This window comes from Numenius arquata, chromosome 7 (assembly GCF_964106895.1).
Source record: "Numenius arquata chromosome 7, bNumArq3.hap1.1, whole genome shotgun sequence".
Lineage (NCBI taxonomy): Eukaryota > Metazoa > Chordata > Aves > Charadriiformes > Scolopacidae > Numenius > Numenius arquata.
The window spans coordinates 29,565,907-29,584,088 of NC_133582.1; the positions used below are offsets into that span (position 1 = coordinate 29,565,907).

At 41.8% G+C, this 18,182-nt stretch overlaps 1 protein-coding gene across 1 annotated transcript in view; it reads left to right on the forward strand.

Moving 5' to 3' along the window:
• The window catches only part of PCSK2 (proprotein convertase subtilisin/kexin type 2), a 104,751-nt gene that overhangs the window by 20,969 nt on the left and 65,600 nt on the right, over window positions 1-18,182 (forward strand). The window contains exon 2 of the mRNA XM_074150234.1: window positions 70-174. Within this exon, the coding sequence (XP_074006335.1) occupies window positions 70-174 (105 nt within the window). The remainder of the gene's footprint in view (window positions 1-69; window positions 175-18,182) is intronic.

Genomic DNA, 18,182 nt, shown 5'->3' on the forward strand with positions numbered 1-18,182 from the left:
AAAAGTTTTCCATGTCATCCTTATTAGTAGCCAGTACTCCATGACATTTTCTTCCTCTCTCTTCCTCAGCTCCCTTTTTTAGATACTGGATACTTCTTTTATCACAATGGCATTGCCAAGGCCAGGAGAAGACGCAGCCTTCAACACAAGCTTCATCTGGAAAAGGATTCCAGGGTAAGTGTCTCACCATTATGTGCACCTACTGTGTTTTCTTTGTGACACAGACTATTTTTGGTGAGATCAGGGTGATGACCAAATCTGTGGTTATGGCTATGTTTTTTCCCCCATGCTTGTTCCAAGCTTGGTGACTGCCATATGTGCACACCTCCCAGACAACTACTATTTCACTACTACAAATAGTCCTACATTCTGTGGGATTTATTCTCTCCAGAAGATTCAGTGACCATAGTGTCCTGGTTTGAGGTAACTGACATGTTACATGTCTCCAGGATGTGTCAGTGGCCATCCAGGGTACATCCCCCAGTCGTTCCCCCGATGCATCCTGCTAGTCCATGGGTCAGCCAGCCCAGAATACCTTGTGGTGTGAATGGTGGCATCTTCTCTGCAGTCAGTCTGTGACTTTTTCTCAGAGAATGGTGTATGCTGCAGATGCTAAGAGAGTGTATGCTGTCAAACTTCAGTATTTCTTTTAGAGGCTCTTGCTCACAATCTCCAAATGGTGTGTTTAGTTTTCAGAGGTATAAACCCCTCAGACAGGAGGAGAAAGCCCCTTTTGCGGAAGCTTACAAGCTGGCACTACCAAGTTCTTCTTTTCTTCAGAGCTCTTACACCAGTATAATACTGGGCTGGAGTGGGGCCAAGTGGCACAAAAAGTGTATTTACTGACCAAAGAAAGTAGATAAGCCTGAGGAATGGTATCATGACAGCAAATAGATTATTTTTTTAATCCTTCAGTAGACTTTAAACTCTCTGCACCGGGAGCAAAGAGGAGGGGGGGACAGTTAGAATTTTATTGACAGATACTATACAGTATTGGGACACCTATGAAAAACTGAGTAGGAAGACAAAAAAAATAGGTTAAATAAGATTGTAATTGTTGTTGTGACACCAGAGCAAGCAAGGTCTGATGAATTCCCAGTTTAATTTTCCTACTTGTGCAGAAATTTCAAGTGGTTCTAGGCCCAGGTCCAGCTGGGATGCACACAGCTGGTTGCTCCTGTGGCTGGGGAGCCATGTGAGGGAACCACACGGGTTCCAGGTGCTACTTACCCCTGTCACTTCAGCCTGAGATGTTGAGAGCTCGCAGGCTCCCTGGGGGTACTGCTGGTCTCCCAGTGCTCTGAGGTACCTCTTCCTGCCCCCCTTCCCTAATGCAGGTAGGAGGCTGTGAGGAAGAGACCCACTCAACCTACCTGGAACGGGATTTCTCAGGCTTCCCTTGTTTTGTTTCCCAAGCAGGGGTGAGAAAGTAAATGGTTCAGAAACCATGTACAATTAGGGGATACTAAGCAGATGTTCTGAGAGGTGTCTTTCATTTCCCTGAACCACCCAGTCTTGTTAAATGCCATTTCAGAAAAAGTGTACAACTGAGTAAGTATGTTGCAAACTAGTGACTGAGGACAGTCATTGTGCAGGTGACTCTGTACTGGAAATAAATATTCTGTAAACCTCTGAAAATTTACAAATATCTATGATATTTGTATGAATCCACCAACTCTCACTGCAGCTTCAGTATTACATGGCTGAGCATTCCCATACTCATTCCAGACTGGCTTTGGCATTGACTGCCTGTAGACTGTCTGCAGACCTACTAAGAACAGCTTAAATGAATCTGCCTCCTCGTTCAGAGATGTTTTCTTTTGCAGTCATCTGATATTTGCCGTCTCTAGACTCTTAGTTGGTTTCTGTCATGTGCAGTGAAATCTCATTTTTGCTGTTAATCTCCACTTCTGCCTGGTGCTGTATCCCAATGGCTCGGCTCTCCTTGGCTCCCTCCTTTGATCTCAGGGAATAAAGCCCTGTGTTTAAATAACTAAGAATATCTCCTGTGTGAGGAAAAGGATGATCCTGCTTGTATCCTGACCTCATGGGTTACGCTGGGGGATGGAAAGAGGATGGAAGCAACACTTCATTTCCACATGTAGCATGACATTTTCTCAGCTAGCCCTCCTACTTACTCTGTCCTGTTGGATAGTCCTTGAGCTCTTACGATACCAGGTAGGTCGGTTGCTTTTTATAATACAGTTTCAGAGCAATTAAAATAATTACTCATATTTCCCTCTTTCTTTTATACATGGAGTTTGGAGAAGTCATTAAAATTCTTGTCATATTTGCGTATAAGTGGAAACATGAGTTGTGTTGACAGTACTTAATTTCAAACTCAAAAAATAATTTCTAAATTTAATGGCAGCTTTCTAGACCATTTACATTCAATTTTACTTAGCAACAAATGTCAGCACTGTCATGGATAATATGTTAATGCCTGAAGCCAAGAATAAAATGTTCCTGTTGTCAGGCTGGCCAGGAAGCAAACTTCTACCACGAGGCCTTACAAATCTCTGGGGAACCATTCTGGGAAATGCTGTAGTTGCTTAGCCCTACCCAAATGTTGTGAGAAAGTAGGCTGCAGTTATTCTGTATACTTTTCACTTTTAAGGAGATTACAATTCCTAGCTAATTTTAATTATTAGTTGAAAAACAGCACAGATGTTCACTCAATTAATTAATATTCTTTAAGTAAGTCTCTTGAGGAACCATGTTGGTTTTTCAAGAGTCTGGGGAGATAGATGGCAGAGCACTATGCAAGCAGGTTACTGCATCATTTTCATGCTCTGCGTGTCTTTTAAAATGCTCAAAAAAGCTTTGTTTAAAATTTACTGTATGCTTTTCCCAAAATAATTTGGAGACACCCTAAACATATATGATGGTTGTGTGGTAAATGTCATCGCTGTCAAGAGGGTGGGAATGGAGCATTATTAGGATCCCTTCCTAGAAATCCAGCGAGAACTGAATCTTTATTCCGAGGAACAGCCCCAAATAGGATGGATTTGACATTATTTAATGTGTTAGTGTTGCTGAAGCCTGAAGCAGTACTGGCAGCAGGTGAAGGCATGTGTAACAGTGTCATGTAGTGTGTTGTGCTGTTGAACTGCTCAAGAAAAAAGTGCAGGCGCATGAAGCACCGTGGCTTTTGCTGTCGGTACAGTCCTCTCGGGGACCCTCACTGTCAGGATGGCAAATGTCACAGTCAATCGAACTATTTCAAATGGAGACTGTTTAGTTATTTAAATTACATTCTCTGAGGTACTGAGAACCTTCCAGAAGAGGTTTGCTCAGAAATGACTCTTTTGTCAGTTGCAAATTTCCACGATTTCCAGATGCACTTGTATTTTGTTATTTTACCATATGTGCCTTTGGTGCCAAATAGATTCTGGGCAGAGAAAAAAAGTACCTTTAACACTTTTACATGCTAAAGCTGGAATTCTTAATGAGATAAGGCATAGCAGCAAGATATCCAGCATTATCCAGGCGAAATTGCATTTTCATCTGCCTTTATCTGTTAATTGTTTCAGCTGAAATTTCTCAGACCAAAAGGTCAGCCATTAGCTCTGGTTTGCCTTGGGGAAACTTCACTTAAGTAGCTGCTGTGCTTTGCCTTGGAGCTGCAGGCAGGGAGGCAGCCCTTGCCGTGACCCATGGGCACAGGAAACAGCAGGGTGACAGCAGCGGGCAAGGGCCACAAAGCAACATAAAGCCATTGAGAAGCTGAGGTAGGATGGGACTGGAAATGAACGTGAAGGTGAGGAGAGAATAAGTGGGACAGGCTGGAACAAGACCCAAGAGTCAGAAAAAAGGTTGAGTGAGCTGGACTTGGAGCCAGCCCGTGAGCTGAGGGGGACATGGAGAAGGACAAGCATGGACTGAAGAGGCTGGAAACGGGATGTCCACATAGACATCAGTGTGCTGCCTCCTGAGAGCAGGTCACAAGGCAACTTCAGAGCTGGGTGACCTTTTCCAAGAGAGACTTCCCTGCTAGCAACGGGAAATACAGCTTCTGTAAGAGCAAACTTTGTTTTTAATTTTAAGGAACACTGGTATGTTTTATCAATGTGATTGCTCTGGAAAAGTAAATCAGAAATACAGAAGATACTTCATGCTGTCTTGTTTGTTAGGTTTCCCATCTCTGAAAGTACAGCAGAGGCAGGATGGGAAGCGGAGATCTTTCCTGCTCCACTAAAAGAAAACCATGGGATTTGCTTCATTTTGATTTTCAAAATTGACTCAGATTCTGGCCTCCTATGGAGAGACTCAGTTGCAATATTAATAAATATTTTGAAAAGTGGCCACATAAATAACAGGAAAGAAAAAATGCACGGTTGTTGTATTACCTTTCAGAGCAATACTTTCGTATTTTTGCTGGTTTTGGGTGTTTTCTGTTAGTAAATAGTCTTCGACTGAAAGAGCAAGAGTTGAAACACAGTTTGTTCTCTCGAAGATTATTTTGCTTTCTTTCAAGTTTTAGATAAAACCATTTTCCTCCCACACAGTCTCTCCTGTCAGACAGCTGCCAAGATTAATCCCACTCAAGAAAGAGGCTTTAATATACAGAGAAGAGCTGAGTCCCATTACTGATATCTATATGCGAGTGCATCTGTGTTGGTGTTGGGGGAATATATATATGTGTGGAGGGGGGAAGGTGAAATGAAAATCTTCCACTGAGAGCGAGTTTGGCACTTAAATGATGACTTCTTTGGAAGTAAACATCCCAGTGATGGCAATTGATTATGTTGCAGCAAGGGATTAGAAAGGGAGACTTGGCTGATACCCATGCTGGTATTGGAGTCTGGGGAAGGCAGATGGGTAGCTTCTTCAAGGTGTACTTTCTAGGTGCTCAGGGTTAACAGTACTCCCAAACTGTTTATGTCAATGGGTGAGGGAAGAAAAGGCAGATGTAAATGCAGAGGATCTAAACTTTTAATTAAATCAAAATATTCCATATCCTTCTTCACCTCACATCCCTCCTGTGCCCCTTTAATGTGACTGGCTTGTGGTCAGACTGTTGCAACCTGTGAAGGCAAAAATCCCCTGTGATGCCAGGCAGGGGGTTGCCAGGTTGCCAGAGACGGATATCTCATCCATGGTCACCTTTAACAGAGGAAAAGGGCCAGCAGGCTGGGAAGAGTACTGCCACTTAGCAAGCAGCAGCCACTGGCAATGGCGGTGTAATGTAAGGCAACTTGCAGTGCCCTTGCTGGCAGCATTAATGACAGGCTTGAGATGAGTTAAAGGTGGAACCTTTTGCATCACTCCCATTGATGCCTGCACAGCTCTTCCTCTTTCCAACAAATGAAAATCTTCTTGATAAGATCAGGAGAACCGAGTTTTTCCTCAGTTCTTCAGTAAGCGTAGGATGCAGTGACCTGGAGGTTCAGGGGGCAGGAGCCATTGTAGCTTTCCTTGCACATCTGGTCAGATCTCTGTAGTTGCTGTGGAGGTGGAACCTGTTTCTCCATCCTTCTGAAGACAGGCCATTCTGTCCCTGGCATGTAGCAATAAGAGCATCTTACAGTTATATTAAAATGGCTGTATTTCACATCTTCACTCCTGTTCCATGGCCCGCATCTTGATTTCCAGCTTCCTGGCCAGTGCTAGTGATTTTCATTCCCTGATAAGTTTTTGATTGGAGCTTAAAAGGTATGCCAACATGCTTCTTCCCTCTGAGAAGAAAGATGACTCACTCCCAGAAGCAAAGGGGCAGCTTTAAACTTCTGTGGGGATAAACGTGTTATGCAAACTGAACGTAATGCCCAGGATTTGCTACCCAGTCTCAAATCTTGGGAAGAGGCTTCAGGTCCCCTGTCCAGTTCTCTGCCATGCAGGGGGTTGCAGATGTGTGTGGTAGGATGGAGAGACGGGAGAAAATGGCGGGATAAAGCACCCTTCATGTTTTCTTCTCTTTTATGTAAATTCATGCTGCAGATGGTAGAGGTGACAGACTTCCCAGTGAAGTCTATTCAGCATTTTGCCCTGATCTGTGCTGTCCTGGGGATGGCATGCTGATAGGATTATGCCCAGGAAAAGTTTGGAGTTGCCATCAATTTTATGAGACTATAGGGCCGCATTACATGAGCATCGGTGTTATCCTTTTGGAAGGAAATGGAACATTAAGTAATAAAAGCTCTGCTTAAGTACCTGTAATAAATCATTGAACAGCCAAGGAAACTCATTAGAGGAAATGTGTTCTTTCCAGTGCTGAAAAAAAACCCCAGCCACCCTTAAACCTAAACACTGTTGGTTGAAGCTGCCTTGCAAGCTTGTTCACCAAACAAGAACTGAAGACATAACTGTTCAGAAAACAGGCAGTGTCTTCCATGAATGGATCTGGTTTATCTGCTTCTGGTGTAAGTCATGTTCTCTTTATCCAGCATATATGAGGAAGGGTTTCCAAGAGTCTTTTCCAGTCCAGAGGGATGCCTGCTTCTTGTATTAATAGCTTTCTGAGGTGGATATCATCTTGAACTATATTTGTTTTGTTTCCTGTATAGCTCAGGGCCCTTCCCAAAGAATTTGTATTTCTAATTCATAAAGAACCCAGTTGGCAAGCATTATAAGAAAAAACCCCCATGATTTTCATGAGGAAACTCGTCAACTGTATGTATGTATTAGATCATCTAATAATGGATCTGGTGTATGTCTTATTACTGAGATAATTTAACACTTGAATGAAGCATTTTGCTTTTATGATATTTAGACCCGCTGCAGATGTTGGTGGATGGTTATTTAAATGTACAGGTTCATGAGTGGGCTTATCTGAGAAGATAAAAAGGAAGAAGCAGCAAAGATAACAGCACAGCCTTTAAAAAAAAAAAAGGGAGATACAGTTAGAGTCAGTTCATGGGAAGGTGGAATTCAGCCTGCACTTCAGACATGGAAAGAGAAAGGGCCACGCAGCTGGTAGGACAAGAATAAGTTATTGTAGGAAATATGCCACGTGCCTTGTATGATCGTCATCGTCCCAAAAAAGATCAACAGGCCTGCAAAGAGTAGATTTGGGTGTCTGCTAAGTGAGGAGAAACGTTTTCCCACCAATTAAGAAAATATTTTCCCGCTATGGCACTGATGACAAAAGTAAGGGGGTACTGCTGTGCCTCCAGAGTGCAGAGGGTAGTCTGTTTTTTAGGCCATGACGTTGCGTTTGGGATAATGTCCAAAGAAAAAAATTGGAAATTCGGGGAACTAGCAAGTTTGGTTCATGACTGTACTATACACATAGTATGGCTGTTGTCACTGCAAATAACAAATGCTACATGCCCTGTGATTGCTTTTTGAAAATGGAATCTGATTGTCTCTGGCCTCTACAGACTCTACCTGTGTCCAGAAAGAGATTGACGGGATTTAACTGCCCACAGAAAGCCCTGCAGAGATGACCAATATTGACTCCAACTGTAAAGCACTTAGCTGCTCTTTAATTGAGATCACAATTATTGCATAGGAGTCAGTTTCTATAATAAGAATAAAAAGAACTGTCTTTCTGATATAAAAAATAATGAGGCCTAGAATCACTCAGATACTTAAGCTGTCACTTAGGTTGACACAGGAGTTCCCTTCACTACAGAGTGAGTATATTAAGCATGTGCTGAAGAATGTCCCAGTTTCTGTTTGAATTCCTGATATTAAGTATGTTGTTACTGGCTCGTATTTGAACTCTGTATGTATTTGTGTTGTGCGATATAATTCTAATGTAAAATATCACAACACTGTTGAGTATGGAGTATTAAATATTTCAAACAATTTGCTACTGGAGCAAATGCAGTTATATCCAGCATGATGTAAAAGCTTAGTTGAATTGATCTATTATTTCTATTAGACTCTAGATCTATTATTTCTGTAAGACAGCTCAGGGAGAAAAAAACCCCAATCCCACAACATCAGCATTAAAGAACGTTGGAAATCTTGTATAGCTGTATTATATGAAAAAGCACCATTAGCTGCACATAATAAAATAACAGACCACTGAAATGACATCAAACTCAAACATACATGTGTCTTTTATGGAAATAGTGCATAACTAAAATCACAAGGTAAGCCAAAACTTTCTATTAGAAAAACCAGAAGTGAGTGTACTGCAAGATAATAGACTGATAAGTGAAGACAATGCTGTGCAGATTCACGTAGAGTTTTCCAAAAATAAAAGTCCTGACACACTGTAGTCCTGGTGCCACCGGGGGCTGTGGAGTCTGCATGGTCAGTGGTTTTAAGACAAGGTTAGACAGTGATGATAACTGACTGGGGGGTAGCCGAGTCCTCCCCGGGGCCCTGGGATGGCTGAGGTGGCCTCTTGACGTTGCTTCCAGTCGCGTATTCCATTGTTTTCATATTGCTGAACATGGTATGTGGGGTAAGGCAATAAAATGAGCTTTATCCCTCAAAAATACTTGTAACCACATGGAAATTCAGTCATTTTACAAAACCCTTTTGAGACAGCTGACCACACTGAGCCTTCACTCTGCTGCCTGTAAATTGCTGAACTGGCATTAGTTAACGTTTCTGCTTTATTGTTGATATCTGTTCTTTTGTCTGCAGCATTTCTCCCCAGCCTCCCTCTGCTTTTTCCTGACTCCCTCTTGTTTCCTGTCTGATGAATAGAGTCTGTGTTCTGTGGAGCAGGCCTTGCCTTTGTTATTTGTCTGCGCGATTTCCAGCCTTGAATCTTCAGTGGGGTCTGCTTAATGTTATAATACAAACAGGGGTGAGAATATATGGTTAAGGCTTTTTTTGTTGTTGTTGTTTAGTAGGGTGTTGAGAATGGGCAGTGAATTAACATGGAACCTAGTTTGCTGCACAAGTTTAGTTTGGTTTGGGACGAGTTTGGTTTTGAATAACAAATGCAGTGCTCTGACATGCTGAGCTAACAGTCACTGAAGGTTGTGAGTATCTTCACATTCACTGGATTCAGGAATCCACAGGTGTAGTGTTGGTGATAATCATGCCTTTCTCCCTTGGGAAGCTCCATCTAGTGCAGCCTGTGTCAGTGAGACAAAGGAAAGCAGGCACTGGTTGGCTTTGCCCTCTCTGGGCTGTCATGGCACCAGCATCTCCTTGTCCCATGTGGCAACCCTTTTCCTTCCTCTTGCCAGGGCTCACTTCAGGACAGCTGGGCTTGACTTGGAAGAGTCAGTCATGACCTGGGAGCACTTGTGCTTGATGATGGCAAAATGGGTGGGGGTTCAAAAGTGCTCTCCCTTCCCAAGGCATCAACATTAGAGCTACCCCAGGATCTAGGCTGCCATGTGTAAGCCCAGCTTCACTCTCGGTTTAGAAAACGTGTGTGTTCAGCTATACTTTCTTGTTTTCAGTATGAGAAGAAAAACTTCCTTGAGAACAATGCAAGACATTTTGGAGTCTGTTTTCTTTTGGCAAATCTCTAACCTAACAGAAAATTTGGAGACTGGAAAACTGCCTTTGAGTTAAACCCTTTTGAAAGATTGGAAATGTATTGGTTGACATATACTTCGGGAAGAATATAGAATTAGTTAAAATATGGTACCTAATAATATATGATGTCTGTGTATTTTAGACTGTGATATAGTAGATTTAGAACAAAACAAAATAGATTTATAACAGTTTATTTCTATTCTTTCTTGACTTCAGACAATCAGCTATTAAAACAGTAACTGCGTTTCTTGTGTGTACGGTGGGATGACCAGAACCATTTACTGTATATGACATCGGCAATAAATAAAAAGCAGTGCAGCTAAGGGTGTACAGCTAAATGAATAACAACATAATACTGCAAGATTTTTTTGGTGTGGTTTTCTTGGGTATCTGAGCATGCTGTGCCAGGGCTTGCATCACAGGGCTGTGACATTAAAAAATCCCCACCACCTTTCTACTAAGACTCAAGCTAAAAGAGCTTACATATAGGCATATATTACTATATCACAGAACCACAGAATCTTCATGGTTGGAAGGGACCTTTGAGATCATCGAGTCCAACCACAAAAAAACGTATTATGTAGTGCATCCGCTCACACCATTTAATGTCCTTCACTGTTGTTTAAAATTTGATGGGTGTTTTCGTTGTGAATGGCATTTCGGTCCATTGGTTTATTGCAATCTGTTCCAAAACACTCCTGCTACAAGCATTCTGTGTTTCCAGATATTCAAAGTATGTGTGCACTATCTTAAGTATATTTTTTTTTTCCTGCCACCAACTCAACAGCCCAGAAGCCAACAAGGGGTTATAAATACATCTGTGAAATCATTGCTTTTATGCACAATGCGTTCCATGAATACAAAAATGGGGTTACAAAGGTCAGAGAAAGTTGATTGCAGTATTTGGAAATACAATGGAAATGAATTAAAGGTTTAGATTTAAATTGTTTCTGAATAGTTTTCTGCAGTAATTATTTGATGCTGCATTGGAACATGGTTTTTCAGCAAAATGGGTACCTCTAACAGCTGAGAATAGCCAATAGTAATTAAAATGCTATTGGTGAAGTTGAGTAATGCTTCTTGGCCTTGTAAACTTCCATACCGAGGTGGAGAACAGGACTGGGTAGAATAAAACATTGCGGAAAGACTAAGAAATACCATCACATTTTCATGTTACATATTTTTCTGAATTAGTTGTATAATATTAGCTCCATGCAATCATAAATGGACTCTGGTCAGTATTACAAGTTTGCTTGCATGAAGTGGTAGCTGAATGGCCATGTTCCTGTGAAGATGCTGCTTTATGTTTTATGTTGATAACCATCTACTGTCTGAGCGCTGAAAAGAAATGCCCTGTTATGTGTACAGGTTTAACATTTCATAAATGTAAATAGTCAGTCTCCATTTTATCTTTATTGATTCCAAGCATTATTCTTTCATACAGAGGAATACATAGTAAGGGATCCATGAGCCTTGCAAATGTGAAGTCTTCACAGAAGAACCAGAGTTGCCAGATCTAATTGTTATTCTTATGCTCCTGGTCTCACAGCAGTATCACTAAGCTGATTACTGCTGGACTCCACCTTATGTCACACTGCAGTGCTGTGCCAAGCATTAACAGCTGGTTCTCTTCTTCCTCACCACCTGTGCACACTCTCTCCTGTTGCATTTCTTTGGAGGAAGTCCACATGCGGTGGTTGTATCCTTGTCAGGAACCTGAAAAATAAGATAACCCAGTGGGGCAAGGCGATGACCTGTGTTTTGTCTTGGAGTCTGAGTGATCGATTACGTTTGTTCCCATCTAACTTGGCTTTGTTGATCCTGAGCCCATCTTTCTTGTTAGACCACCGATTTCCCTGGCGCTCAGCCAGCCTTCCCTTGCAGAGCTTCTTGATCCCTTTTGTCCTAGGTGTGGTTCCACCAAAGTCAGGGCTGTTATGCCTGGAGACATCTTCTATCCAGCTGACTGCTGCTGTCCCAGCCCTGCTTCTCTTTGGAGAAGCCACGTTCTATTCAGTGTCTGCAGAGTGTCTAAAAATGTGAGAACCTCGTAACGACCATTATAACAGCTGTTTTTGCCCAGTTGGAACATGCTGAACTCCTCTTGTAATAGCCTGCCTCACACTTCTTATGGATCTTACACCATGGGGCAACAAGCAGTCTCTGGCAGAGGTTGGACAAAAAAGCTGATTCTCTTAGGCCAGGAGATACTTAAAATTGAACAGTGCTTGCTTTATTTTCTTTTCTCAGCTGTGACTCTCCTGGGAAAACGTTCATTGGAATCCATTTTATTTGTTTTGGAACACAAGCTTTTCTTGGAGTAATTCCCTTGATTGCTATAGGAAGAGGATTTCTGTTTGGACTGTTTATTTTCTGAAAAGAGGAAGGGAAACCTCCATCTTAAACTTTTATTTCCTTGTTTCCAGATCTAACCATATTTGTATCTCAAATCTCTAGGGTCCTTCTCCAAGCTGTGCAGGGCATGTTATAAGAAAAGCTTATGCAAGTTTTTCTGTTGAACAATCAATGAACTAAAATGATTATTTTCCTAAAGAAAAAATTATTTTTAAGACTTCAACTCATTTTATTTCTGATAGTGCGATCACAAAGTAAGAGAAACAGAACCTACATTTTCATATTTAACATACCGAATCAGGACAGGAATACTTTACTACACCAAATGATTTTATTTAGCAAAAACCAGAGTTTAGTTTTGTTTGAACGCTTGTTTCATGATAATTTCTGACTGTTTTCCTCATTTTCACTATTTCTTTCCAAATGGACATCCTATTTCCAGACATCCATAGGTCTGACTCCAGTTTCCACAGTGAGAAAAGTACATTTCATGCAAGGAAAAACAGCTAGTGGGAGACAAAACTCTGAAACAAGCATCTGATTATCGGCCAGGACTATGGCCTTCTGCTCCTAGAAATCGGTAGCTCGCTGCTCACTTCGCTGCTGCTCTTAATTCAATCTAAATGGCTAAGAACAAAGTCAAAGGCAACAAAGTCAAAGGCAGCAGAGCCACTGGGCAGGCCTGAGCCTCTCACAGCGGTGCAGACTTCTGTTCCGATGCCGGTTAATGCAGACTCCACTGGGTCTTTGGTCCATAGCCATTTTGAAAAATTGAAGCAAAGGGGCTTGGCACAAGCTGTTTCTATCACTAATTAGCTGAACAATGATGATTTGATCAACATCTGCATCAAAAGTGGGGTCTTTTTTTCAGTCTTGTTTGGATGTTAGTCTAGGACACAATTGTTATCCAAAACTGCCTGAAGAGTTTATCACAGACAAATCCAGGGGAGCTCAACTCTCCCTGCCTTTTCTAAAAACATCCAAGGAGGCTGAGATTTCCCTCCCTCAGAGCATCCTTAGTGGCTTCTTAAACCCTGTTCTGAGGAAGTAATGGGAGCTGAGCGATGCAGTCCTCCAAAGAAGAAAGCATTTTTTACTCATAGGCTATATGAGTACCAAAAAAACCCGTCAGTAGTTAACTTGAGATGTACAGAAGGTGAGGTGTGAATAATTTTGGTTTTAATTCCAGAAAGTAAGTTGGAGAAAAACCTGGAAAAGGGGTTATAAATTAGTTGGTATGGTTAGTTATCTCTAAGGAAGAAAACTTCTTCTGCAGTGAGCAACATAGCAAAAAAAAAAAAAAAATTGTGGGGGTTTTTTTGTTTAATTTCAGAGTTGCCATGTGCAGTCTCAGTGGGATTTGGAGTTTAATTATGAAATGTTTTCACTTGTGTGTCAGTGAGGTTTGGAAGAAACTTTCAGTGTATGAAAGAAATGCAAATGCCAGATTGAGATTGGAAGGTATGAAAAAGGACATTGCTTTTATGAATATGAGTCAAACTGACGTCTACTGGTGCAGTGCCATTCACTGTGGAATATGGAACATTTTTGCATAGAGAAAGGACGTATTTCTGTAAAGATAGCTGTTTACCTGAGAATGTTGTTTGTCAGAAAAATCTAGCCATTGTGGTTTTCTTATTAGCACTGTACTTGAGAAGTGTGTGCAAGGTGAATTACCTACCTGACTTGCAGACAATGAATAATTCAGTGTAAACCAGAAAGTCAAATCTTTCCAAATACTTCCTATCTGCCTACAAAATAGATGTCAGTGAGAAAGGGACTGCTTTGGTGATTTAATACTTGCAAATCTCCCTCTAAAATGATCTGTCTGTCCATCTGAAATAATTTGTGGTCTTTTACAGTATGTAATGAAATAATCTTTAACTACAGATTTCAAATGCGGATTAGGCCTGTTTCACAAATGCTGGAAATAGAGAAGGGCTTTAAATTTTCCAGAAGGTCATACAGCGAAGCAGAGCAAAAGTAGGAGTAGATTCCAGATGCCCAACCTACTGTTCTGGGAGGAAAAAAAAAAAGGTTGGATTGCAGCCATTTGTGGTCTTTACAGCACCTGGGCAATAAGAAAACTGAGATGGGAACAGTGGGGAAAAAATAAAACCCAAGAGATTAGTGCAGATCTTCTGAAGCCCAGAAGATTTAGACAAAGGACAATAACCTTAAACTGTAATTACTGTTGTCATCTAGTGTTTCCACATGCATGATCTGGAGGCTCAGGGGAAATTACTGTGCTAGAGGCTATCTAAGCGTAAAATAATAGCAGAATTGCATGGAGGCATTTGTCCCTGGGTATAATCCAGCACTAGCGGTCCTGCCTCTGCTCCTGTCCTTGCTTCCCCATGGCTTCTTCCAGCTTTGCCCAGGACGGCGTTTTCTCCTCCTGGGGAACAGCAGCAGCAGATGGAGAAACACATTTACCTCTGTAGCATTAATAGAGATTAGAGTGAGAGGTCTTTGCGCCCAGGAGGCTGTAACCTAAGTAACGTTTTTTCATTTACTGTTTCATTCTTTGCTGTCCAATAAGCAACTGATTTTTTTGGATAAACTATGCACAAGTTATTTGACTGAACATGCTGTGTTTTATACATTTAAAATGTGTATGTGCAGCATTTCCCAGAAGGTAAAATCCGACAGTCCCCTCCCTGCCTTTGCATTTTCAGATGCAAAGAAGCAGAAAATCAGGGAATTGTGTTTCATTGTGCTACTTCAGACCTGCTTTAGACTATGCTGCTGACCCCAAATGAGTGTTGATTGACCAGGGAAGGCATGGTTTGTCTGAGAGTTGCATCAGTGATTTCTTAGCAATTAGGGTCGTGTAGGTGTTGCATGGTTTTAATTACAGTATTTGCTTGTGGAAATCGGAGCTCTCTTGGCTCTCTGCAGGTAGGAAGGTAGGAAAGCTCCTTTCAGTTCTCTGGCCCCAACTGCCAGGAGCACCAGTAAGACACCAGGACAAAGCATCATCTTAGCTCTGATCCCACACTGCAGCAGTGCCTCCGGACCGAGGTGCTGTCTTCTTTGAGTGCATTAACCTCAGATGGAAATGTTGAATGAAATGATAAATAGTTTTTGTCCCCTTTGTGAGGCGATTTGAAACATCTTTTTAATAAGTTTTGCCTGTTTGAAACAGCAGCTACCCACCTTGACTAGAGGAACTAGTGATTTTGATGAAGGACATGATGATTGATTTCCTTAAGGTTTATGTGGGTTTTTGTCAAGTCCTGAGTTAAATTGAGAGGGCACATGTGAGGCGGGGAATAGGAGAGAACTTTTCTCAGTTCTGCCTGTATTTTTTTTGTTGGGAAGGCTTTTTTTTTTTTCCTTTCCAGCCATATTTTCCATAAGGACCTCAGATAAGCTTTTACTGGACAATGCAGTAGCTTTCCAGAACTCTGTTTTCGTAACAGATGTCAAGGAAAACCGAACAAAATAACCATCTGTTTCCTTTATCCCTGACCAAACCATGATCTCCGTTACGAGCTCTTGTAAGGTACAAGGAGCTTGTGCTTTCTTCCTCTCTAAACATTGCCTGCTTTGTGAGTTACCGTAAAGGGAAGAGAAATTCCCCTGGCCAGTTTTCATCCCCTGTGGAGGAAGAGGTTACCTGGCTTAAATGGGAAGGAGGAGAAGCATGTGAAGAAAGTACACATGCCTCAGGTGGGGATCACACTGGGATTTTTGCAGTATTTCTGTGGAACTGGACACGGGTGCTTATGCTGACTCTCCAAGAAGGAAACGCTAGAGAGAAGCTACCTGTGAGCCACCACTTACAAGGTGCACCAGCAGTGTACCTACAGTAGGTCGTCTCCAGGCCATGTCCATCTTGCAGAGCCTCCACATACTGGTTTACCAGGCTCTGCATCTCTGGCTTAATGGTGTACACTTCCTCTAGGCACCCCTACTTAACTCACTTCCCCTCCATATCTTGGTGCCTTTTCCTCACCAGCGGGTGGCATATTGTGATTTGGTTACTTCTTTGGAAGCAGACACTTTCCCCTGAGGCAAAGAACAATAATTTGTCCTCACAAGTTCAACCCAGCAAGTTTGAACATGGGTTTAACCGGAGGGAGGCTTTTAACAGTTTTCTGCTTCACAGGGATGGTGTTAAACACAAGAGATAGATGTTTCTCCAATTTGCAGCAGTGAAAATCTGAAGTAATTTCACTGAAATGAATGGAGTGAGTCTGTATTTACCCTTGGGCAAGAGGAGGTGGAACCTGGGCCTTTGCACTTCTGGAGAATTAAATTTCAGCTGAGAAGCTTATACCAAATGTGCACTGTTGTTCCACTGTGATGGTTTCACCTGATGTTTTTCTCAGTGCTGTTCTTCAGTTTAGGTATTCCTGCCTCCTCTGTCCTTGCTGGTTTTTTATCTCTGACACCATTCCCACTTTTCTTGTTGAAGGGATAGTTGGTGTTGGGACAGGGAATATGGTTGCATTTAAAAAAACAAACAAACAAAAAACCAAAAAAACCCCAAAACACAAACGTTTCTAAGCTAGAGCATTTCCCTGATCTCATGTGCAATTCAGTCCAGGGTGGCATGTGGCAAGATGAAACAAAAGGGAATAACCTAAACTGGGTTGGATCTTCCTGAAAGGGAAGTGAGGAATGATGAGGGGCCCTACCCAGTAGAGAGAACAGTAATTTTCAGTGCTTTTTGAGAGACATCAGGGTTGTTTTCTATTTTTTTGTTCAGGTTTCCCCATTTTGCAAAATACTGTTGTTACTGACTGTTACTCAGTCTCACGAGGGTAGTCACATTTTGAACCAAGACTTTGGCAGTCCTTGCAAGATTCTGCTGTATCTTTGGCAGCGCTTCATTGTTCATCAGGTTTCTTTCATGATGGTCATTCATAGGTACAGCTCACCTTGCTCTTAAAGAAAAGGCCCGGAAAAACAGATGTCATCTCTGATGTTGTCAACAGCTTGCCAAGTCCATGATTCTGCCATTTAGCACTGGATGTTTTACACTTCTTCAGGCTGCAGTGGCCTGAGACACATGGGACTTTATATCCCAATCTGGGCATCTGTTCAAACTGCCATAAAGCCAGTCTTTCTGCTGTAGTAGTTTATTTCCCTGGATCTCCTTTTCATTACTCTCTGAAGTACTGGTGGGCTCAAGCCACTTCTTCAGTGCTCGCTGTGACACAGGTTAATGCTGGCATTTTGGAACTATGAAGAGCCCCTAGATATGCACGCAGCAGGCACTGTTCATATTAACCAGAGATTCATCGCTTTTCATACCAAAGAAATGTAATTTCATTGAGGAAGCTTTTCTTATAATTTTTTATTCTGTGGAAGCCGTAGCATGAATTGGGTCTCAAAGTTTGGACACAAAGAGTGATTTCCATGGAATTTGCATGCATCGTTTTTGATTGCCTCCTGTGTGAAGCCTGAGCAAATGCTTTTCTTCCATGATTTGCTAAACATTTGTCTCAATGGAAATAAACCAGGAAGAGCAAGAAGTATATAATGAGGATAGTGGTTTACAGGAGCGTATGGAAATCTTTGGTGATAAGCAAAAGCATATTTAGGGTTTAGTCTTTCTCAGTCCCTTGGGGTAAAGCCTCCTTTCAATGAGTGTGAATAGAGAGGTTCTTATTAATATTGATGCAAGTTATGTATGTGCACTGGGAAGAAAATATACTCCAAAGTCTAATTATTTTATGCTAATAACTGAACTGAAAAGATACTCCCTTATTCCTGGCCAAAAAAAAAGCAGCAAAAAGTCAAATAACTTGCAGCAGGATCATCATTTTATCACTTTGTTTAAAACCAGTCTCTGACCCACTGGGGACAAGGGAAAATTCTGGCCCTAAAATCCTTGCTATTACATGTACAGCTCCAATTAATAATGATTTTTTTAGTCTTTGGGGGTCAGAAATAATAAGTCAGAAATAAAAGGGTCTGTGACAAATCTCAGCCAATTGGATGTGCTGGTCCCTTAAAATCAAAGCAGAAACCCTTTTGTTTCTAAGATTTTTGAAAATAACTTTAATTGTGCAGATGTGCTTTGGAGAGAGGCTTGGCCAGTGGCCAGCAGGACAGGCTGCTGGAAAACATGGGCAGGGATGTAAAAAACCTCTCTGCGAAGGGCATTGTTGAGAAAACCCATAAAGAATATTCAGACCACTCGTGTGCCTCGTACTACTCTGTGACTAGCTAAGGAGAGTTTCAGCTGGGATAAACTCTGAGGGTATTTAATACTTGTCTCTGTTTCACAGGTTTTTCCTTCCCTGTTAATTCCCTGTGCACTCTGTTGTGTTGGGGCCAGCTCTGTGCCCCAGTGTGGTGTCTCTTCCCCACTTTATTGACCCCACCACTGCTCTGTGCTAGGTTTCCTGCCTACAGTCTCATGCCAGATGTGATCCCTTTGCCACATTGCTCATGTCCTGGTGATTCTCTTGTCA